General features: G+C 35.9%; 1 protein-coding gene across 2 annotated transcripts in view; it reads right to left on the bottom strand.

The window, feature by feature from the left end:
- Positions 1-5,810: 5,810 nt before the first annotated feature.
- The window catches only part of LOC134535533 (superkiller complex protein 8), a 43,460-nt gene continuing 23,439 nt past the window's right edge, over positions 5,811-25,831 (bottom strand). For both annotated transcript variants that reach the window (XM_063374679.1, XM_063374678.1), the window contains 4 exons: positions 9,645-9,738; positions 9,147-9,240; positions 8,468-8,639; positions 5,811-6,160 (listed from right to left, as the gene is read on the bottom strand). In XM_063374679.1, the coding sequence (XP_063230749.1) occupies positions 6,068-6,160; positions 8,468-8,639; positions 9,147-9,240; positions 9,645-9,738 (453 nt within the window). In that variant the 3' untranslated portion in view covers positions 5,811-6,067. The remainder of the gene's footprint in view (positions 6,161-8,467; positions 8,640-9,146; positions 9,241-9,644; positions 9,739-25,831) is intronic.

The raw sequence follows: 25,831 nt of genomic DNA, 5'->3' as shown, positions 1-25,831 counted from the left end.
CGTCATGACTATAAAATATTCCGCATGTTTCTTTAATTCAATGTGCCCTCTACAGTCATCCCTTCCAACGTGTGCAATCGAAAAGTCACACGTGCATACATTACAAAACGCATGGTGTTCCAAAACATTTGAAGACGACAAGCATCGTCATTCTTTTGAATAGTTAGGTCTTAGGTCGAAAGTTTTGATGAATTGCGTTATTTTTTTTTCTCCCCCATATACACTTTTGTTCTGTCACACGCTTCATTTCTACAACCGGCACTGAAGAACACAACGCTATTGAAAAACGTAAAAAATTTCACGCCTGTAGACACGACAAAAACACTATGGACTGTGATGAAAAAAATGACTTTCAAAAAATAAATTAAAACACAGGTTAGCCAAAGTACCGTACAAAAATTATCGTAATGTAAGTAGCCAAAAAACGAAAAATCCGAGAATATGTACTAGTTGTATCGTACAACGGACGTAATACCATTCCAATATTATTTCAAAACACGAGAATTAATCTACTAATTTCGATAGTACGTGCGCACACATACTAGTTCCGTTATTGTTTTTGTTTACGTACACGCTGTTACGTTTGAATAAGAAAATTAAAAATAAAGAACAAGTTTTTGGATGGTAATTTTTTTCATAATGTGCCTCAAGGTTGTTCGTTCAAGTGAATATTTTTGTTTCACGAAGAAACGGACCGTCGTAAAATTCGTTAAGATGAAATTGTAGTGGCTCTCCTCTCGCACCGATGTCTCTCTTGGGTGAGAGCCAGGTATCGGGTGGAGAAGGTCCAAGCTGCTGGTCTGGCGGCAGGATTCACACTCGGCTGGTATGCAGGCGAATAGCTAGTGGGGTGAGGGATGGAGCTAGGCTATACATTGAAGAATACTGTCGGTATTTTCACGGAACTTTTATTGACCTGAATTGTAGAAACAGTTCAATTTGTTGCCTGCATCGGCTTTTACAACATACACTGAATTGAAACACACGGTACACCCTATCGTCCAGAAAGGGGAGGGGGAAGGGAGACAAATTCCCTAGGCCGAGATAGGTCCTCGGCTGGCCTAACCGCGAAGGAGGGGTGCGAGCAGCAGAAAACGGATAGCCAGTAGTTCTGCTGCTCCCCCTATGATCGTCCTATGGTCAGTGGGCGGAATCCAGCCACACTGGCCGTCGGGCCGATCAACTGACTCTCAGGTGGATGACCTCGCCTTTATATAGGGAGAAATGCGCGGGAACGAAGAAAAAGAAGGGAGGGGCGAACTGACTCCTCTTTGGAAGGGATGAGATGCGCGCGCATAACTCTCGCCGAAATTTCCCTGCCCTGGTGGTGGAAGTATAAACTAGATATTAATAATTAAAAAGAAAAGATAAACGTGGCATAAATAATTATATGTTCCTACATTAATATTCAATCCTATGTATTAAAAAGTATTTAAACTTTCTTTCACAACTTAATTAGTTAAATTTATACTATTATAAAATATAAATACAGTTGGTAGATCGCCGTTCACAAGATGGCGTCACAATGTACATGTTTAGCTGTGGCAGGAGATAAATATACATTTGTGTACATAACTCGTCCATATTTACAATTATATTCTGCAGTACATTAATATGTGTGGTTATAGCGACGTAAAAAATAAAGGACAAAGATGGTTGGTTGCTTTAATGAATTATTCTATTGTTCGTTGCTTTGTTTATAACCTACGACGTCGCACAGATTAGTCGCCGCATATTACGTGAGTAGGCCTATTGCCGAAACATTTTTCCCTGAATTGCTTCTGAACTTCTTAAAACTCGTTTTGGGTTTAATTATCACGTAAAGTAACGTGATATTTAATATAGGAAGGGCGGGCACGCATGGGTCAAGGTTATTATATACGTTTTTGGCGGGACCAAACAATGAGTTCGGTTAAGTGAAGTGTTCGTTTAACTGAAGTTCGTTGTACTGGTGCTTTCTATGTTCTTCTGAAAACACTTAAATATAAATAAAAAAAATGTATTGTTAAATACCTCTCAACATATTTGATGATTCTGTGAAACAACAATGCAATACTTAGTTAACCATTTGAACAGTTAGGTCAGCTTTATTTATAATACGATAAAATGGTTACAATTATTGGAATGATTAGATTATGTTAGGATAGTTACTGATGAGAGGGACACATCAAAACAAAAGTAATCAAAAATTTCAAATGCATTTGTTTCTTACTTACATTTTTTCTAATTCTGTAAAATGGAATTGCAATAGTTTAAGAAGTTTCATGGTAATTTATCATTTTAATGGTTGGTTAGGTTAACTATATCTAAAATACCATTGTAACATCATGTGAATGGTTGGTTGGTTAGGTTAGTGTGGCTAAGGTAAAAATAATGTAAAATTTTAGGGATGGCTAGGTTACTTAGCTACATTTAAAACTCTGTAAATTTGTTTGAATTGTTTGTTAGGTGAGGTCATATGAATGGTTGAGTTTGGTTTGTAGCATTTAAGATGCTTTGTGGGACAATGAAGGAACACTAGCAAAAATTATTTTTTTTTTAAATATTTTATTATTTTTTTTTTTTTTAATTTTCTGTTTTCACCCCTCCCATAAATAATTGCCTAGGTTAAGTGAGCTACATCAAACATACTGTGAATTGGTGTGGATTGTGAACAGTTGGTTAGATTAGGTAAGCAACATTTAAAAAAACTTAATATAATTTTTTGGGACTAGTAGAACTCAAAAATATTTGCAGAATTATAATTATTCCAGAAAGCACCTACTCTAAGAAATTACCTTAAAATTGTTGTACTAAATAGCTTTGTTCAAAACTTCTGAAAATCGTTATTTAATATTCTTTTTAGGTACTACTACAACACTGCAAAACCATTTGCAAAACAAACACAAGATGCTGTATGCGAAGTTACAGGAATGCAAAAATTCAGATATGTCTCAAACATTTTATTCATTGTAATTTTTAGAAGTCAATTTTTTGTTTATTACTTTGCTTTGTTACTATTAAAAATATAATACAGATAAAACTTTGAATCAAAGCCTTACTATTACCTATTAATCCAGTATTTAATAATTTAAGTGTAATATTGCCTATTCAAGAAATATATTCGCAATTCGATTCGGCTTCGCGAATATTTTTAGTATTTGATTCAATATTCGCTTCGCATCCAAAAAAACACTATTCGCACAGGCTATTCGAAAATTAAAAAATAAACTAAAATAAAAATTAAATATTTTTTAATATTTCATAATGTGAAAACAGCGCTTTCTACCGGATCCAATGTAAAACATCCAAAGATCAACAACAACATTAATTAAATCAATTAATATAAAAAAACATATTTATCAGAGCAAATTGTGAATCTGAACCATTCTTGAATCCACCTGAACACACACTTTAAAGCGGACCTGACAGACGTTGTCCTGTTCAAATATTGTAAATCAATATCTATAATTTTTTTAAAATAAACTATAAATTAAAAATATATAAATTCTTTTTTTATATACATTTTAAACTATAGTTGTTAAAAAGTAGTAATTTATATTTTTATTTTCAAAGAGGCGTTTAAAACATCATAAGTTGCATAGAATAAAATGAAAACTGACAATTTAAAATTGTAGGTTAAGTTGAATGTTATTGAATGCACGTGTATACATAATTTAAAGTCAGGAAAAATCGTGTAAAATACTAGGGTTCTGCGAATATTTGAAATCTCCGAATTTGAGTTCGAATTTTTTGATATTCGATTCGTCAATTCAAATCGAATTCATTTTACAATAATTTGACTTGCAAAATCTGGCCCGGATACACTAATTTATGACTTCCCCCCCGGCATGCTTAAAAGAAATGTAAATGGACGATTACATCTTCCACTTACAAAAATTATACAGTGAAGCCCCTTATTTACGTTACCGTTATTTAATTTTTCCCGTTATTTGAATCATTTTATTTCTGTCCCGTTTTAACCTCATTTGATGTAATGCAATAAATTCCCGTTGTTTACAACGCGCCTATTGCTTTACGTAGTTTACGCCGTTTGTTCTGATAAAACTGCTTACTAACTTAATTAATCCTATTACAAAGTAATCTGATGTGTAAATCGTGTTTTAAAGACGTTTTTAAAAGTTATATAAACTTCATCTTTAACGTCTCGGGAGTAGCTTTATACAGCTCATAAAAACGTAAGCAGCGCCAGTTTGGTTGTGTTGATTCCTGTATTTCTGTATAGAGCGCGTGCACGTAGTCGAAGATTTATATCGATAGCTCGCAGACTGCATGCACGCGCGCTCTCTCTCAGGAACCGAGTTAACCCGCACGATCGTTATGCATATATTTACAAATCTTGTTCTTGCTAAGGGTTTCTTTTTTTTTTTTACGTTGAATAAAATGGTTTTATGGCATCACTCATTAGTTTAAATTATTTGGGGTGCTTTCGCAAAGTCTACTTTTTAAATAAACATACTTTCCATAAATAGGTTTTCTTTTTATGGATTACTTTCCTTTTTTTTTTAATTTGTTATTTTGCCTTTGTACAACTTCCTAATGCTATGATATTTTTATCCTTGAAAAGTCAAACATGCTAAATAAGGTAAGCTGTGATACTTTTTATGGTCTTTCCTTTATTTACACACTTTCCCGCTTTTTAAACTTTTTTACTTTGACCCCATGAAAAGTGGAAATAAGTTTTACTGTAAAAAATGTGCGTAGCCATGTTCCACTTTATAAAATAACCAACTAAAACTGTCAAACGTTCAAACACACTAATAATTGCCAGTCTGGAAATTTACAAAATACAGTAATTAGTATGATTTTATGTTAGTGTTACAGACATATAATTAATATATATATATTTTTTTAAATTTTTGAGAATCTGGTTGTGCTTCTTTAATATAGTCTCACTTTAATTTTAGTTACTTGATTTAAACTGTGATTTATGTGACAAGTTTTCCAAAGGTGGTATGTTAAAAATTTTTAATGATCAATGTTATTTTAATAAATATTCTCAAATTCGATTCGAAAAAAAATTCGAAACTCGTGAATTTTTTTGAAATTCGATTCGAATCGAACTGAAAATTCACAATTCGCAGATGTCTAAAAAAAAACACTCACTCACTTCAAAACTGCACCTTACAAATTTTGCAAAAAAAATATTTTAATTACACTTTAAAACATAGAATAAAATGAGAACTGACAATTTAATTTTGTAGGTTAAGTTGATTGGTATTGAATACACGTGTATATATCATTAAAATTCACGAAAAATCATGTAAAATACTCACTTCAATACTGTACCTCACAAATTTGCCAAATGCATATTTTTAATTACACTTTAAAATGTTATTTCAATAAATAATTATATTATATTCTCAATAAGCGCACAATTCTATTTTAATTTTAATGTAATAACAACACTAAGCTACGACACAAGTAACTAATATGCGAAAATGCAACAAATTAAAAAAGAATTCCTAGAATCTGATTGCAGCACCAACTGTCACGTCTGACTGATATGCCAAAAATTAAATAAAATATATCTAAAACGCGATCGCAGCGCTGCCTACCGGATCCAATTGTGAACCTAAACCACCCAAAGATAAACAACAAAACATAAATAAATAAATTAACTAAAAAAATTATCTATTTTATCAAATTGTGAATCTACAATTCTCGAACCAACTTAATCACACAAACAAAATTTCATCACAATCGGTCCAGCCGTTTAGGAGTTCAGTCACATACACATATAAAGATATCTTTTCAGAGACTTACAAATTATTTTGTACTTATTAGAAAAAAAAGCACACAAACAAATATTTGTGAAAAAAATTGTATTTTATTTATGGATTTTAAATATAACTTTATCTCTTCCTACATCTTCCTTTAGTTAGACAACACACATTAAATAGTAAAATCACAAAACTATAATGTTTAAATTTCAATCAATATTCAGTCATATATTTCAGACACAGCTTTATAATTTAAAATATAGCATTACACAATCTGTTAGTACAATAAAAAAGAGGATTTAATTTCATACAAAACAAGCAAAGAATACATAAACACAACAGTTTCAGTCAACAGGGCAGTCATATATATTAATTGATCTATCTTCACTCACTGATAAAATCTTGTTGCTGTCAGGATTGTACTTCACACCCCACACCTGAAACATCACACAGATATTGCTCCTAGAAATGCAATACAAAATTATTAAAAATTATTCACAACACCAATTGAAATACATGTTAAACTTTCACTAATAGCCACGGCATGCTTTAAACTTTAAAGTATGATAACTACACATGTTAGTACATAAGACTGAATCAAAAATGTAAAACTTTATTCAGCTTATATAGTTGCAAAGTGGCCATGACAACATAATAAAGTGGGTTTAATTTATTATTTCACAACTTTAAAAATGATAACTGGTAACTGAAATCTTGGGATATCAGAAATTAAAATCATAACCATATCAATATTATTATTATTATTATTATTAGAGCTGTGAGAGTCTGGGTTGGGTCGAGCTGAGTCAAGTTCAGTAATAATACATTCGAGACAAGTCAAGGCCACACTCCAAAATTTTTTGGTTCAGTCAAGTTGAGTTCTTAAAAATAGAGCTAAGTTAGAGAGATGGCAGAGATTTTAAAGAATAATTTTATGTTCCTGATGTTGATGTTAATATACCAGTAACATTATACTGAAGTTCATGTATGCTGTCAACACGTGAGTCATTTGTGTCAAGTGAATAATCAATGAGTATTTTATTTTAACTGGATTCTGGTAAACTCAGTAGATGTGACGGTCTTTGAAGTCAAGGAAAATTGTGTGGTTTAGTGGATTAAATATGAGAACACATTGATAACACTTACACAATGTTTTTCTCATTTTAAATGATTTTAACCATAAAACTTCCTTTAGAATTCTGAAGGGGAGCATCTTTTCTAGAAAATTATCCAAAATACTATTTTTAAACTACATGTTTTTAAGAGTGTTGTGATAAATGCAGTAGTTTACCATTAGTTCACCCACTTAAAGAGTGGTTAAGTTAGTTAGCTACATTACAAATGTTGAGAATGGTTGGCTGGGTTAGTTATATTCAAAATACTTTAAAATCGTTTGAATGGTTAGTTATCTTAAAATTACATAAAATAGTAATATGTGAGGTTAAAATATTTTCCTTATAAATTCATGTATAATTCATAAATAAATTAATGTAGCTATTTCAACCTGATTGTTCTCACAATTTCACACTTTTTTTCCATGCACCTAAACTAACCACTAATTAAAACTGTGAACTACTGATAAAATAAATAAAGTAGCTAAAGCATCTTCTTAGAGAAGGACTTGAAAAGATGTTATGAAGTTAAAAAAATTTTTAATTTTAAATTTATAATGGCTTTTCCTTAGAATTATCTCCCAAAACTTTATATCCCTTCTAGCTATAAAGTTTTTTTTTAAAGAAACCAGCCAATTAAAAAAAAAAATCATTTTCAGCATAGGTAATCTAGCAACAGTTTTACTCAAATAAATTTTTTTGAAAATTCTTATATTTTTCTAAAAAAAAAAAACCACACACACACACCTTTTGAAGTATTTTTTATTAATGTCATTAAATGGATGTGAAAAAATAACGCGCATACGAAAATAAAAAATTTTAAAGAAAGAAAACATTAACTTGATATAATTTTCCTTTTATTCTGCCTTTTTTCTGGTTGGAAACAAATGTCCCTGCTTCAAAAACGTCAAAACATTGTAAATTTTCAAACGTCATGTCATAAATTTCTTTTCAAAATGGCCTTAAACTACACGTAAAATATGAAATACTTTTGTTTTTGACAAAAATACAGTAAAACCTGTCATAACAGGACTAGTAAGGCGACCGGCCGATCCTGGCATGAAAAAATATCTGGATACCACAATGCCATTTATTAATTGCTAGAGGGCCAGAAAATATGAACGTGCTTGTTGTTGAATCTTTTTTTTTAAAAACGTTGCTATTGGTTTGGCATTTGTATTATTACAGATGTGCAGTACACTACTGTAGGTACGGACATTTAAAATAAATCCCTTTCAAGTTCAGTAATAATTAATAATACATTTGAGCCGAGTTAGTGTGATGGCAACGATTTTAAAGAATAATTTTATGTTCCTGATGTTGATGTTAATTTACCAGTAGCATTATACTGAAGTTCATGTATGCTGTCAACTCGTGAGTCATTTGTGTCAAGTGAATTATCAATGAGTATTTTATTTTAACTGGATTCTGGGAAACTCAGTAGATGTGACGGCCTTTGAAGTCAAGGAAAATTGTGTGGTTTAGTGGACTAAATATGAGAACACATTGATAACACTTACACAATGTTTTTCTCATTTTAAATTATTTTAACCATAAAACTTCCTTTAGAATCAGGTAGATTTCGAAGTAGGGATTGGTACGAGCATAGCCCACGCACAACGCGCGACGCACCTGATCCACGTGCTCGCCGAACGTGTGGATGCACTGGCGCTTGGCCAGCTCCCAGACCCGCACCGTGTGGTCCGAGCTGCTGGACACGAAGTGCTTGCCGTCGGGCGAGAACGCCACGCTCAGGACCCAGGACGCGTGGCCCGAGAGCGTGCCCGCGACGTTCGCGTGCTGCCTGCACAGCGTACCATCTCGACAACCATCACAGACACGGCATGCCACGTGTCTCGTGGACACACGTGCCTTGTAAGTATGTATAGCGCATCAACTAACAATTTTAACAGAAGCCTTATTTCTTTGGGTTTTTTCCCCATTAATAAAGACATCAATTATTAATACGTACACCAAAACACTTCTATTTCAAAGCTGACCACAATCAACTGTTTAATTTAAACCAGAAAAAAATAATTAGTATGCTACATGTGCCATTTTGTTTTAGTTCAAAATATTACTTCTCATGTTTTTTGTCAATAAATTTTTTAATGACGAATATAAACAGTGGCCACCTAGATAAACTAAAAAGTACAGATTATAATGAAAATGCATGAGACCAAGTACCTAATATAAAATCATACACAATAGTAAAATGGACAAAGTCTCTCCCGAAATTTTTTTTTAAGTAATTGGCAATATGACAGTATTTAATATATACTGTGTATTTCACAATTCTGTTTGTACTTACACATCATAGAGTTTCATATGGCCGTCGTCTGACGCAGTCAGCAGCAACTGCGAATCGGGAGAGAAACACAGCGAACGAATGGGCATGGCGTGGCCTGTGGAAACATAAACATACCCCATCGCATTGGATAGTCTATCGGCGATACTGCATAGCTCCCCAGAAACATTTTTGGTTTTACCCACGTGACAAGTGCCCAAAGACATAATCCTCCCTAAAATGGGTGGATTCCCATAACTATCATATTTAAAAAATTCAAATGGAGTCATCCTGGCCACAAATGTATTAACTATTAAAAGGATTACTGTGTGCCTTAAGAAGACACCTTAACATAAAACAAACAAATATTTAAAACTACAGACTCACAATTCTAAAAAACTAATTCTGCCTAAAAAAAACACACACAAATTTCATAAATTCAAAAATGGTAATGGAATTTTAAATATGTATGAATGTACTATACAAATCATTTTTTTCTTCTATTATATTAAAAAATCTTACCTTCTAACGTATGGACAAGTTTGCCAGATGCTACATCAAAAATATTGATGATACCATCAATAGCTCCACTTGCAATGTATTTCCCATCTGGGCTCTAAAAAAGACACATCAAAAATACAAAAATATTAGATATGTTATATGGATGGAAAATGTAAATGAGTGGTAACAAAATGTTATATGTTTAATGTTCAACATATGTATGAAATTTAGAATTACATATGGCAGCACACATGTTTTTTATCGTACATATATAGCATATATTATAGTATATATTTTTATTTCTTAGATGTCCATTTACCAAAACAAATTTTTACATTTTCCTTAAATATTCTTCTACTTTATTGTAAGAACAACTAAAAATAAACTTTGAGTGTGACTTTTTAATTTTTAATTGTTATTAAAAAAATTATAGTAATAAAATCACATCACCTAAGAGCAAATAAAGATATCCTCAGATATCCTCAGAAACTGAAATTTTATTTTATTTTACCGCAAACAACTTCCAGCGCGCAGCAATGCATTTTGAGCATGATTCACATGATTATGAACAACTGTGCGAATATCAGTTTGTTAGTTTAAATTGAATAAGAATCATACCAATAGAAAAATATTCTTGAATACAACTACAACAGTAGACTCCTGATTATCCAGGTGTGGGTTAACCGGTTTGTGAGTTAACCATGCCATGTTTCACTTCCATAAACCATACAAACAAAACTATTTTTTTTTACTTTTTATTTCCATGCACACCCAATGGCATAGGCACTTGTGTAGCATTAACTACAATGAAATGGATTAGTAATGCAACAAACTAATAATGTGAGGAATCAACAATAAGTATTTTGCTCTTTCTTTAATAGCTATTCGCTTCCTTAATTGCATTTTAATTCCGATGACTCCCCAGTGTTCAGCCAACGTTTATATTCTGCCATCTTGTACGTCAGCAGCAGCTTTGGAGAGAAAAGCCAAATGCTTTCAGGGCTGGTTTAACTCACGCGTTATACGATGCGCTAGTGGAAAATCATGGCAGATATGCATTTATTAAACAATGGAGTCGGGAATTACGTTAATGGAGTCGGTTCCTGAGCAGAACCCACCACCTTTAGGCCAACTACCTCAATCACCGTCTACCTACAGCCCCGGGTGATACCCGCATAATTCTATTATTCTATTCACGAACTCAAAAAAAAAAAATAGTGTAACCCAGTTAAGACAGCGGACAGTAAAAGCAAGTCGAGGAGAAGAAATTTATATTATGTTTTGCAAGGACTATATGTACAACCCTTAAAGTTACCAATGTTGATTTCATTCCTGTTTTTAAATATTGTAATTTTTGTTAAGCATTCAGGGCCGGCCCGATAGTAAATAAGTTCAAAGAATATAATATAATAAGAGTAATTGTGAGGAATTTAAGTAAGATCACTTATCAATGAAAAACAGATGTTACTAAGGAAAATTTAATCTAAAAAAAAAAAAGAAAGAACAAGGTTTAATAAAATAAGGAAGTCTATAGACGTAACAGTTGTTTTTATTTATCTTATATATAAAATTCTCGTGTCACAGTTTTCGTTGCCATACTCCTCCGAAACGGCTTGACCGATTTTGATGAAATTTTTTGTGCTTATCCGGTATCTATGAGAATCGGCCAACATCTATTTTTCATCCCCCTAAATGTTAGGGGTAGTCCACCCCTAAATTTTTTTTTTATTTCCAGTTTTTGGTAGGAAATCACCATGGCAACGGCTGTTGCTTTGTTGATGCTTCATTCGTCTCTATGGCAACGACTATTTCATTGTTAGTGCAGTCCTCATCACCGTTGAAATTTTGCGGGTACTTTAAATATCAAAATTTGCCCTTTTTTTCAAGTATATATATTTTACAGTCTTGAAATTTCACAGTAATGTTCCTTATGTTATGCAGGATGACATTTTCCGAAAATTAGATCCCATGGGTGGTTAAAACCAGGCAAAAGTGGGTACTTTATCTGCATGAGAACAGGATTTTCAATTGTTCATGCCTTCTGCGTCTCCATGGCAACGGGCATCGCGCGGCAGTGGCGTACCCACAAGGAGGGGCATGTATAATGAGCGGCGCAAGAGTGATCTGCCTGTAGATCAGCTCCCAAGGGTGGTTAAGCCCGTGCAACAGTGGTTACTTCGTCTCCATGGCAACGGGCATCGCTTTGTTTTCTTTTTCCATTCGAGGCGCTGCAGTGGCGTACCCACAAGGAGGGGCATGTAAAATGAGCGGCGTAAGAGTGTACTGCCTGCAGACTGCCGAAGCGAAGTACGGGTACATCAGTTGTACGTTGCGTGCACGAGAGTCGGGAAACCATCGGTGCTATTCGTTTTCTCTCCGATACATTAAAAAAACATTGTAATAAATTAATTGCCATGGAATTTCATTTATTATTACTGTAAATGGGAGATTTGGTCTTCTTTTCCCTGTAGTATAGCCGTGCGAAGCCGGGTCGGGCAGCTAGTTTAATATATAATAGCGATCCTTTTTCTCCCAAGTGTTCGTAGGGAGTTTCTAAATTTTCTTTGTTTACTCCTAGTGTCGCCTCTGATGTTGACTTTCATAGCTATTAATTGAGGGCCCCAGTATTCAGAGTTTCCAAATCTTTTAACCTACTTATTTAATTATTCTTTAAGACACTTGGGATATTACAAAATGGTAGCAGAGCATGGTTACGTCTATAGGCATACCTAAGTTGAAAGGTCATACCTAAAATAAAAAAATAAAAAAATTGAATTAAAAAAAAAATTTTTTTAATGTTTTTCTTGGTCACTTAGAATCTTTTGTAGTAAGTAATTTGTGAACTGTCCTCTGATACATGTAGTAGCTAAATTGACCCTTGAATTTTAAAATTATCATAAATTTTGTTGTACGTCGGTCTCTGTGTTTACATTTGAGCGCGCGCCGAGAGGCAGCTTGCTGCCCGCCCACGCAACTCAGCCCGCGCGCGTGGCTTATCAACAGAGACGTGTCCGCTGGACAAGATACTCCCTTCCCCCAACACCCCTAGTTAAAGGCGCTGCACGCCAAGGTCAGTCCTGCCGGCTGACGTGACGTTCATTGTCGGTACCGTGTTGTGCAAGCTAACCTGACAGCTTGTTACACCCAAGTACACTGTTCGTTTCCCGACGCGCGTAGTAATAATAATAATAAATTATGAAGGCACATACTTCCCACGCAATAAAGCAGTTGTTTTAATCATAAGCTATATTTAAGTGTATACCTAATTTTAAAGTTTAAGAGATAATTTTAAGAGGGTAGTGTTTTGTTTTGTGTAATACTATGAATCCGGAAAGGATGATTACTCCGGAGCTATTACTAGTAGATGAATTAAGTTACGAGTTGCAGTTGCGTAATTTACCAACTACTGGAAATGCGCAAGAGCTGCGAAAGAGGCTTCGAGCCGCAGTACGTGATAAGTTACCTACCTCAGTACATAATCTAAATTTAGAAATACTCGAGGAATTCAACATAGCTTGCTCCAAATTTTACGACATAGCTGCTTTCGTAAGTTATTCAGATGTGGAAGAGAATTTGCCCAATGTAAAGCGACACATTATGCGATTAGAGCATGTCACCAGACGACTGGAAAATCTTGTGGTACTTTCCGCAGATGTGCTCAATGGTGTTTATCGAACAGAGCTAAATCGTTGTCTGCAACAGACAAACGCCTTCCAAATTAAATTGAAAGCTAGGGCAGCCCAATTAGAAACTCAACAGGACCTCCGGGCCAACATTGCCCAGGCAGAAAACCTAGGAATGGAAACACTAGGAAATGTAGAGAGTGAAAATCCGGAATTTCCTCAGGAAATAAGGCAACCCGACACACAAGTATCTTTGTGCCAAACAAGGCAGGTTCCGCCCATTTCATCAACATCTCAATCATTCTTCGCAGTTTCAATCCCTCCCATCCCAGCAGCCACCACTCAAATTCCCTCAGGCATGCATGTTTCTACAGCTCCCATCACCAGTATCACATTTTCCAGTAACTTGCCTGCAAATCCTCATCCTTTAACACAACAAAATTTGTGTTTCCCATTCGCCACAAACCAGTCATATTTTAATCCATATTCCCAGTTTCATTCTTTATTGACATCCGGGCAAGGAACTCCGATCCCTACCATCCCCACCGCGCAAATTGCACATCCTTCACCCCCACCTCCGCCATCAATGCAGAATCAACCAGAAACAACATTACCAGTTACGCCAAGGGCGGCTGAGTATAGCTGTTATGGGAAAATTGCCCATCCAGTCGAGAGATTACTTGTTGGTTTTCCAGAAACAAGTGGTCTTGACCCAGATAAATTAATCGAATTCATAAGGCACTTACTTAAAATCAGACAGAAAGGGGGCATTCCTGACAAACAGTTGTTGGAGATAGTTTTTCCTTACACCCAACCACCACTGAGTGAAAGAACGAGTCAAGCAATAGAAAATAGTTACTCTTTCGACAAATACCACGAAGAAATTTTGAACTTTTTTATACCTGCCAGACTTTTGACAAATTACCGTTTGGAATGGTACAACAGGCTACAGCGAAGTAATGAAGCATTGCCGCACTATGTAGCATCAATCAGAGAAGCCGCGGCGGTTCTCAGATTGGGCGTACCAGAGAGCGATATAGTTACAGACCTGCCAACATTCAAATTTAAAAAATCATGAGGTCCTCGATAAAAATTTTCAGGCCCATAAATACAGGTTAGATATAAAAAACAACAAATGAGAATCTTTAAATTTAAGTGACATACCTGTACATATGTTACATGGTCTCTGCTTCAAAATTTATTTCAACAAATTATAGGTTGCAGATTTAATTTAGTTGAACATAATTTAGCGCTGTCGTGTAGTGATCATGCAGGGCTGCAACTAAAAAAGATGTAAAATAACATTCTGCTCGTGTAACACTATTATCACTGTTCACAGCAAAATTATTTTTTTTATTGGTAGCAATACACTTCACGTGTTTGTTGTGTTTTTTTTGTAGCGACATGTTTCACAATGTCTCCTCTTCCACTATGCGAGATAGAAAAATCAGCACGGCACACTACAAAACGCAAAATTGCTTCCTTTACATGACTCGAGTATTGATGGAAACTCGTTACTGTAAGCTTTCGTAAAACTTGTTTTGTAACTTTTACAAACAAAATCTTGGGGCCCCGAAAAATCGTGAGGAAACACTATTTTGGCGTGAGGGCGTGAGATGGACCTTAAAATCGTGAGCCTCACACCAAAATCGTGAGAGTTGGCAGGTCTGTAGTTAGTTGCAAAGTAGACTGACTAAATCAGGCAGAGCGCTCACACGCTGTTTTCCAGGCTAGGCCACGGAGTTTTGTAGAACTAGATCAACTCTGTATACAGGCCATGAGTTACGAATATGCAGACACTCAGAGAAACAGGTCAGCAAAGTCCGTAGATAAGCATGATCCTCAGGCAGAAACTGCAAATAGTTTTCCATACACGAAACAACAGAATAGCCACCCACAACAGAAAACAAACTACTACAGAAATAATAGGTACGGTTCAAACAAGAACATACAACAACAAACACCTTTCTGTAATTATTGCAAGCAAACAGGACATTACATTGAGCAATGTAAACACAAAAATTTCAAACCAAATTTCAACAAGGCAAAAAACGCGTAAGTCGGTGGCCAGGCAAATTTATACCTGGTCCACCTAAAACTTCATCCGAGAGGAATTTTTCAGTGCATAATGTGCATACTAAAGAATCACAAAAACAAAACAAAAATAAAAAAAGGCATAACACAGGAAAACAAAAACACAAGAAAAATAAACGAAAGAAATACACAGAAAAAGACAGAAAACACAAACAGAAGATTATAACACAGCAAATTCATCATAAAGAAAATTCTGAGAAATTCACAAGAATTTGCAAAACATGTGTTAGCCTGACTAACAAGGGAAAACGTAAGTGTGTCAACATTTTCAGTCATGTCCGAACTGTATTACCATACACTAAAGCAATGTTTGGCAAAAATCAAATTATTGGTCTGATAGATACAGGAGCTACTCGTAGTTTTATTTCAGGCGATGTGTTTAGGGAATTACAGAAGAACAAGCAGGTTCTGAAAACAGAAGTCACGGATGTGCGCTGTTTTACTGCAGCGGACGAACCAATTAGTATATCCAAAGTGGCTATAGTGAAAATCAAGATAGAATTATTCACTTGGAATTTCCCTTTTCTTGTGGCAGAAAACTTAGCCACGCAGCTTATTCTAGGCTCCGACTTCATCGCTAAAACAGGTATTTTGATTGATCTACAAGCAGGAAGTTTTGTATTTAAATTTAATAAAAATCTTGTCATATCATTCGTGGAACCTGAAAATAAAAGGTCAGGACAAGTTACTAATGTTTCTACCAACACTGACGAGAGAAATTCTTTGTCCCTGGATCATCTCGAGCCCAGTAAACAAGTTGCTATTCGAGATTTGTGTAATGAATTTTCAGATGTGCTAACTAAGAAATTAGGTCGAACTAACCTAACTGAATATCAAATTGAATTGACTGATACCACGCCAGTCAAAAGTCACCCTTATCAACTTTTAGGTCCTAAAATGGAAATTATGAGAAAACACGTACAGAAAATGTTAGATAATAAGGTAATAGAACCTTCTAATTCTCCTTTCAGTTCACCTGCATTTCTAGTGCCCAAGCGCACGGAACAACGTTTCGTCACTGATTATCGAAAACTGAACAAACAGATTAAAATACCGCAAACACCCCTCCCAGATTTGAACTCGGCCTTTCATTGGTTTAGTAAGGCCAGGTATTTCAGTGTGTTCGATCTCAATTCGGCGTACCATCAGATCCCACTCACGCAAGACTCAAAACCTATTACCGCATTTTGCGTACCTTGGAATCTTTACCAGTATAATGTGGTACCTTTTGGCTTGGCCACAGGTGCTCAAGTACGACTTCTTGAACAAGTAGTAGGAGATTTTAAATTTAAATTTGTTTACAATTATTTAGATGATCTTGTAATTTATTCAGAAAGTTTTGAGGAACACATCCAGCATCTGACTCTTGTCCTTGAAAGACTGCGCAAGGCAGGCCTCACTGTAAATACAAAAAAGGTAAAATTTGCTGCTTCCGAAATATCTTTTCTTGGACATTTGGTATCACACAAAGGTGTTACAATTGATCCAGAACGAACACAGGCGATCAGGGAATTCAAACCACCTAAAGACACAAAGGGCATAGCTCGTTTTATTGGCATGGCTAATTTTTATGCCAAATACATACCAAATTTCGCCGAGCATGCGGCACCTTTGAATGCATTACGTAAGAAAAATACACAATATATTTGGGGTCCTGAACAAGACAAGGCATTTAATTTCTTGAAAGAAGCCATAGCGAATCCACCTGTTCTGCGCATGGCAGATTTTAGTAAACCCTTTATTTTACAAACAGACGCCTCAAGTGTTGCTATAGGGGCAGTCTTGTCTCAGGAAATAGATGGTGCCAGGCAACCCATTGCCTTTGCCTCACGTACATTAACGTTTCAGGAAAGGAAAGCATCTTCAGTGTATGAATTGGAATGTTTAGCAGTAGTTTTTGGTATTGATAAATTCCGACAGTTTCTGGAACATAGGGAATTTCTATTGGAAACTGATAATCAGGCACTCGCTTGGCTGTTAGCTCACCCTAAACAATTAGGAAAACTTGGAAGGTGGATCACCAAAATTTCTTCTCTCAAATTTAATATTCAACATATTCGCGGTACTCAAAACATTGTGGCTGACACACTTTCTCGAATGTTCGAGAACCCCTCCGAAACAATATCTCAGGAGGAACCTAAGATTTTGTGTCAGGCACTCCTAACCGATTTTCCCTTAGCTTTTCAGGACATACAAACACATCAAAAAGCCGACCCATATTTGGCAAAAATAATTGAACAAGTTAAAAAACGGTACAGCTCCGAAATTTTATAAGTTAGCTAAAGGTCTCCTACAAAAACGTACACAACAGTCAAGGCACCTTAAAATTGTTCTTCCACAAAATCTGCGTGATATGATTTTCACATATTACCATAGTTCACCTCTCGGTGCCCATTTAGGTATTTATAAAACCATTCAAGGTATCCGACGCCATTTTATTTGGGAAGGAATGCACCGGGACATTACACAGCGAGTTAAGTTATGTAAGCTATGTGCACTAAGTAAACCTGCACAAAATACACAGTACGGTTTTCTTGCCTCAGAAGTAGCTGAAAGACCTATGCAAAAACTTTTTATTGATTTTGTAGGGCCATTTCCTCGATCCAAATCCGGACACTCTATGCTTCTTGTGGGCATAGATGCTTTTTCGAAATTTGTTTGGCTTATTCCACTCCGTAAGGCTACAGCTGACACCACTGTGCGTGCATTACAAAATCACATTTTTAAAACTTCAGGATTACCGAACATAATTGTATCCGACAACGGAACACAGTTTACATCAAGAACTTTCAAGAACATGTGTTTCTCGCATGGTATACAGCAAGTGACGACATCGCCATACTACCCTAAACCCTCGCACGCGGAGAGATTTAATAGAAATCTTCGTTCGGCGCTTATAGCGTTCCACGCGAATGCGCAGGAAAAATGGGACAGTAATTTGGTGTGGTTACAGATGGCATTTAATTATGCCCGACATGAAGGACACAAATCCACCCCATTTGAGATTATGTTTACTTATAAACCCAACACACCCCTTTCCAATCTTTGGTCTCTCGAAGACCTACTGCCGGATGATCCCAAGGACATCACGGAGATTTGGAGAAAGGCACGTAGGAATTTAAATTTGGCTCACCAAACAAGTCAGAGAAGGTACAATAAGTACCGCTCCCCTAACCCCTACAGGGTAGGTGACACGGTAATGTGCAAAGCACACCCGCAGAGTAAGGCCATCGATAAGCGATCGGCCAAGTTATCGTATCGCTGGACTGGACCATTACAGATCCAACGATTTCTAACCCCAGTGACTGTGAGTCTAGCCGACCCCAGTTCCGGAGAGTATGTGACACGAGCGCACATCTCCCACCTTAAGAAAGCGCATCCGAATTTAAAATAGGAGCGATTACTTTCTCTAAGCCTTGGCATGCCAAATATAAATATATATATTTAAGACTCACTAAGGAGTTTAACTGAAGAATACAAAACCTAGGTAGTAATATTAAGTAACAATAAAAATCCATGGTACTAGTTTGTAAGAAAACTTAATATAAGGTGTTAGTTTAAGTGGCCACTTAAGTTAATAATTTTATTTAAGATAATGAATTTAATCATGTTAGTCATTAAGAATGTGCACATTAGTTCATAAGAGTGTTTAATCTTTTTTTTAAGTGTTAGCATGTAAGTAGTAGGATACAGGCGAACCTGGTAACTCGTCCTACTGAAGTTTTTGGTTTTTGTTTTTGCTTTCCCCTAAGCTCCGCTTTAACGCGGGGGAGTATGTGCCGTGTATTAGGGATTTAGGCACGTTATTTAAAATTTTGTAAGCTTAAATATTTTTGGAAATATTTTTTTTTCTCTCATCTCATTTTCTTTACGTCCAGGCCCTCAGCCTCTGTTCCCAGAGGCGAGCTGATTTTCTTTCCCAGCCTCATGCTAGGCTAGCATTCTGGCTAATATTTCTCCTGCCTCCAGGCACGTCGAGGGCCGGTAACTTTATTTCTTCGCGTGACCACTTTTGCCTAGAGCAGCTTGTGAAGCAGTGCTGAGCCCTGCTAACTCTGTCACGAATCGGTATAAGGTTCACTAGCAGCAAGACACGACAGGAGGATCCCGTGGGCCTTGCGTCCCACAGACCATGCGTTTTTTGAAGCCATCCCCCTCCTGCTCACCCACCCTTTCTTCTCAGAAGAGAAGCCAGGAGCGACGACCGCACGGGTACGTTAACCGAAGTCAAGGCCATCTCAGGCTTGACAGCCGCAGTTATGATTTTGGACTTTAACGACATCTAGCGACGGCTGAGTTCACTAACGCCACTTGTGGTTTGGGTTTTCGGAGACGAGACGCCCTCTCCTGAGCGCCAGGACCAACACCCTGTTTTGACAGGGTTCCAAGTTTGGGGCAGCCAAAATCCTCTGCCAGAACCTCTGGAGTCGGTTCCTGAGCAGAACCCACCACCTTTCGGCCAACTACCTCAATCACCGTCTACCTACAGCCCCGGGTGATACCCGCATAATTCTATTATTCTATTCACGAACTCAAAAAAAAAAAATAGTGTAACCCAGTTAAGACAGCGGACAGTAAAAGCAAGTCGAGGAGAAGAAATTTATATTATGTTTTGCAAGGACTATATGTACAACCCTTAAAGTTACCAATGTTGATTTCATTCCTGTTTTTAAATATTGTAATTTTTGTTAAGCATTCAGGGCCGGCCCGATAGTAAATAAGTTCAAAGAATATAATATAATAAGAGTAATTGTGAGGAATTTAAGTAAGATCACTTATCAATGAAAAACAGATGTTACTAAGGAAGATTTAATCTAAAAAAAAAAGAAAGAACAAGGTTTAATAAAATAAGGAAGTCTATAGACGTAACAGTTGTTTTTATTTATTTAATATATAATAACGATCCTTTTTCTCCCAAGTGTTCGTAGGGAGTCTCTAAATTTTCTTTGTTTACTCCTAGTGTTGCCTCTGATGTTGACTTTTATAGCTATTAATTGAGGGCCCCAGTATTCAGAGTTTCCAAATCTTTTAACCTACTTATTTAATTATTCTTTAAGACACTTGGGGTATTACACTATAACAGAACACTTTAAACTTACAAAACAAAAACCAACTTAATAACAATTAAATTTCCGAATCAAACATTATTCTACTACAGAGATAAAATTAATATTAAAAATTTAACTAAAACAACCAGATAATATATGTCTTGTAAGAAAAAGTACGTCAAACAAAATTCCACTTCAAATTTCTTGTAAAGTAACCTAAAAAAATTCAACTTAATTTGATTAAAATAAACAAACAACTTCTATCTATAACAGAACACTTTTAACTAACAAAACAAAATCCAACTTAATAACAATTAAATTTCCGAATCAAATATTATTCTACTACAGAGATAAAATTAATATTAAAAATTTAACTTAATTAGACTTAAGTAAGAGTTCACGTTACAAACATGTTATTCTACAGAAATCAATGTTCACCTTATTAAATTTAAATGACCAGATACTTTTACATATTATTTGTATTGCGAAAATAAAATCTAAGAAATAATAACGCATTCAGTTTGTTGCACATACATGCAGAGGTTGAAAAAGACCGTTTAGGCTTAATGGAAGTTGGAGGAATCATAAGTAAATATTTATAAATTTGTTCCAAATTATGCCCTCGCATGGAACTTGGCTCAACGAGATTAATTTATTCAATAATTTCATTAAAATCAGTTTCTTTGAATGCATTGACGTCGTCCCAGGTGCTCCTCCCGTGGCACGCACAGGTCGTCATGCCACCTTGGTGCCTCACTGGTCGGCATTCGTGGTCGGTGGTAGTGTCTCGAACGGGTGTAGGTCGATTGTCATGGAGAGCGGAGATCGACTCGAGCCCTAACGGGACCTGCCAGGACGCGCCAGTTGGCCTTCACCCCTCGGCGCGAGCAGTCGTGTGCGACTCGCGGAGTTCGGCGATCGGCGTTCGTGTGCAGACCGGACAGTAGTGTGCGTACCGACGTTTCAAGTTAGTCGTGTGTGTGGTCCAACCACTCCTGCCTGCCACGTGGCAACGTCACGACCACCGAAAGAAAGGAGTCTCGTGCTGTGAACTAGCCCACAGTAGCCACCACCATTAAAGGTTAGTTGTCGCCCTCAGACACCACCCAGCCACGCATCAACATCGGCAGGACGACAGCATCTGCTGGAGATAATGTTTTCATATTATTTTCAACTTGGAGATGCAGCTTTTCTTCCAATGTTAATACATTATTTGCAAATGTAGGTATTGTAGTTTCAATTTGCATTATTATTTTTTATGTTCGTCCTATTAGTTAGCAAAATAATCTGTTTTTTATTTGCATCTTTTTTGGACTTGAAAACAAATCCTTTATATCACCATCCAAATTATCACTCTCATTATGAGAATTTTGTAGATAACTTAATACTCCACTTAACTCACTTTATCAATGACTTTTTATGCGGTATAAAAAATGTGTCTTCAATCTAAAAGCCAAAATTGAATCATTATCGCTCAAATGTCTTATCAGCCGTGCACAAATTGGCATTAAAACGACAAATTTAACTGGGGCCAAAACATTATCTCATTGATGAGTTCAAAATCTGATTCCTCGAATTATACAGGATTATTCAAGTCTATGCCAAAAATTGATTTTCTCATTGATGAGTTCAAAATCGGATTCCTTGAATTTTACAGGATTATTCAAGTCTGTAAGTGCTTTTTGAATGATATTTTTTATAAGGGCAAAGCGCTCAAGCATTGTAAAGAGGCTATTCCACCTCGTTTTGCAATCATTCAGTTCAGTAAGCTCTTTTCCATGTTTCTTTGTTTTACATATTTTTAAAGTACATCATTATTCAAGGATGACCTTTTAAAAATAAGAACACTTTACTAACATTTTAATTATGTCTTTAATATTCCAATCATATGTCATCACCATCTGAATCAGCATTTTCAGCAGTGTCAGGTACTTTTTTATACAGCAAATTGCAAACGGCTAAATGAATGCATTGTGCAAAACTAACTTGGTGCCCAACATTGATAAGTTTTCCAACCTTCAGCATAACAGTTGGACCAACAATTACTATTGCCACAATATTGGTACCTAGTGAGATGTTGAATTCTGAAAGGCACTCTTTAAGATATGAACACAAGTATCGGCTATCAATGCGAATGAGTCCTAAATTCCAATATTTTTTTATCTGAATGAATATTTATATTCACATTTCTTTTATTAGAATTGGATGTCCATTAATCAAAACTTAAAAAGAATAATTTTCCTTCGTTTTTTAATATAGATGATTCAACTTTTATTTGTTTCCTTATTTTGTGTCTGTAATTGACAACATGATTGCAAATTGTTTAAGCAGATTTAGGTAAATCTGATTAATCTTTTGATAATAACAATGGTCTTAAAACTTTTGAAGTTACAAATATACTAAAAGGGAAGCCGTCTAGAGCAGTCATTCGGGCTAAAACATCGTCAAGGGTATCAGTTTTTACAAAATAGTCAGCGACCAAACTACCTTTTCAATTCAAGGGCGGTTCTTCACCACTTTGGCCATCTGACAAGACACCTTTGTAGAATCTACTTTCATGGAATGCTTTGAAAATAGACGAGTATGTAATCCTTTGATGGATCCTCCTAAGGTTTTCAGTACAGCGGGGCAATTGCGCTGAATTACCCGCTTTGGCGACTAAGAAGTGACTCCACACTGAGGAAACATCTCCATGCTTTTTATAGTGCGACTTTATACACACCTTTTCACAAGTTGTGAATCACAACATAACCAGTCTGATCATCAGTGGAAACACAAACTAACTAATCATATCAGCTGGCAAAACAAGATTTCTGACAAAATGACAGGTGAAATGAGTGCGTTTCATGGTATGCAATGTTTTTATAACAATTTTTTAAATTTTTGTTAATCCCGAAAATCTTGGGATGTCAGATTTAATCCCTCAGTTTTTAGGACTGTAATATGCCTGGGATCCCGGGATTGAATCCTCAAGTTATGCCCAAGCCCTATTAGGTATGAGGGTATAAAATTTGGTACATAAATTTTTTAAATTTAATTTTAGGTTGTTTAATGTTATTTAACATTTATTTAAATGTACTTAAAATGTATTTAGACATATGTATATTAGTCCTGTAAATTAATTTTTATGGGAGCAATGTCTTGATTAAAATGGTTGTCAGCAAACACTTTTACCTGATTGGAAAACAAGATAAAATATTCTCTTATGGGAAAAACATATTCACTAGTGCTGTTTTAATTAGGGCTCTGTTTTACTGGAACGAATTACGGCATTACTTCGAGAGACGGGTGTTACAATTGTAACAACCCAGATTACAGCCCTCCTCATGCAATACAGAAATAATATTTTGTTATAAATTTTTTTGTCAAATTTCAGGTTAGATGCAAAGTTTTTCCTTTTCGAGGTAATTGTGAACGTAATTCTCCGGGTTTATTGTTTTTATTTTTAAAATTCATAAGTTTATTTTTTAAGTAATTTTTTTTAATGGGTTCTTTGTGAGGGAAGGCGTGCTGACGTGATTCTCCTTCGTTTTTTTCACGACCGAGGCTTTGTTTCACACGCTAGGCATGTGAGTCACGGTCACGGGAGTGTGAGAAAGAGACAAAATCGCTGCGTTGTGGGAACAGAAGTAAGCATTTCATGGGAGCTTCTGTTGCTATGCGCCATGATTGGCTGAGAATTACGTCAGCGAGCCCAGGACACTGCCTGCACAAAGGGAAGGAAGGCTGTAAAAGTTAGTCATTGTTCAAGCACCGGACCGGACAGTCACTGTCTGAACACCTGGCCAGGCGGTCGTTGTTCGAACACCGGGCCAGGCGGTCGTTGTTCGAACACCGGGCCAGGCGGTCATTGTTCGAACACCGGGCCAGGCGGTCATTGTTCGAACACCGGGCTAGGCGGTCGTTGTTCGAACACCGGGCCAGGCGGTCGTTGTTCAAGCGCTGAGCCGAGCAGGCCGTGGCCGGGCGATGGCTCGTGTTTTATTCTTTACTGGACATATAGTTTAGTTTTTTTTTTGCGTGCTCTGTTTGTACGGAATATGGTGTGATTTTTCCATGACTAAAAAAAATTGGTTGTCTGTAAAGTCGGTTTACGGACGATAGTTTAACGTGACAACGTCATGACAAAACATTGATGAAATGATTGCATACCTTTATGAATAAAATTGAATCATTTTTATTGAATTATCACTATTTTGTATGGATACAAAGAAGGAGTGAAATGAAATCTAGATACAAAGAAGGAGTGAAATGAAATCTATAATTTAATTGATAAATTTACTTTTATTTGCACTCATTAATTCAAATATGTTTATTACTTTAATGAAGAGATTTTTTAACTATTACTTTTATACATGTTTGCTATTTAACTTCTTCCAATCTGTGTTATTCTGTTAAGGATAGGACGATGATAGGAAAAGTAGGAAACGAATGGGAGTGTTTCAAGGATGATGTGAAGGAAAATGGCTTACCCAACACCAAAATGCAGTCAAAAATAATATATTTGCGCCACAGACTCTGCAGCAATGCTAGGAGGAACGGGTTAGCAAAGAGCAATGAAAATGTTACATTGAAATGCATGAAAACAGAATTACGCCACGGACTCGGTCGCAATGCTAGGAGGTTCAGGTTAGCAAAGAGCAATATAAAATGAGCGTAATGGGACACAGCGAAACGGGACAATGTGCGCAACAGGACACTTTTTCGTGCGTGCAGCCGGCGTTCATCGATTTATTAGACGTCACATCAAAAACAGATAAATACATCGAACATTATGTATAAATTACTTCTTTCTTCATGACTTGCAACCTGTATGTTCCACTAGATACGGGTTCAGAACCTAGGGGTAAATTACCCCTGCAGGGGTAAAACAACTATTCTGAAGGTTTATAATTCTGGTAATTTTTGGTATGTAAATAATAGATAATATAATGACTAGTGATGGGAAAAAGCGGTGTTATTTTTTATGCTAATTTTGTTTCAATAATCAGCAATTGCGGTGTTTTGTGTTTTTGTAGGAAAACATATTTTAAAATGATATTTTAAAAAAATAATTTTTTTTACTAAAAGTACTTAAGACATTTTCTTCAATAGTTTAAAGCACCATACTGATGATAACAAATTTAGAACAAAATTTATTTGTGCACTCTTACGTTTCTATTATTATGATTACGAACAATTAAAAATTAAGAAATGAATGCTGTATGTACAAAAGTTTTGTTACAATAAAAGTGGTTAAACTTTAGTCATGTTAATGCTACACACTTCAGGTCTTGTTGAAATTAATCATTGTCAGAATTTCAGCATTTTCTGGTAACAGCCTGCGGCGCCGGTCACTTACTACGAGTGAATAATGTGAGAAGGACCTCTCACTGTCCACATTGCTTGTAGGAAGCCACAAAGCCTTCAAACAAACTGAAGCAAAATGTGGGTGGTCTGTTTT

The sequence above is a fragment of the Bacillus rossius genome, chromosome 8, assembly GCF_032445375.1.
Source record: "Bacillus rossius redtenbacheri isolate Brsri chromosome 8, Brsri_v3, whole genome shotgun sequence".
In the NCBI taxonomy this organism is placed as follows: domain Eukaryota; kingdom Metazoa; phylum Arthropoda; class Insecta; order Phasmatodea; family Bacillidae; genus Bacillus; species Bacillus rossius.
The sequence above is the reverse complement of the archived record's forward strand: the minus strand, read 5'-3'. Positions and strand labels throughout refer to the sequence as shown.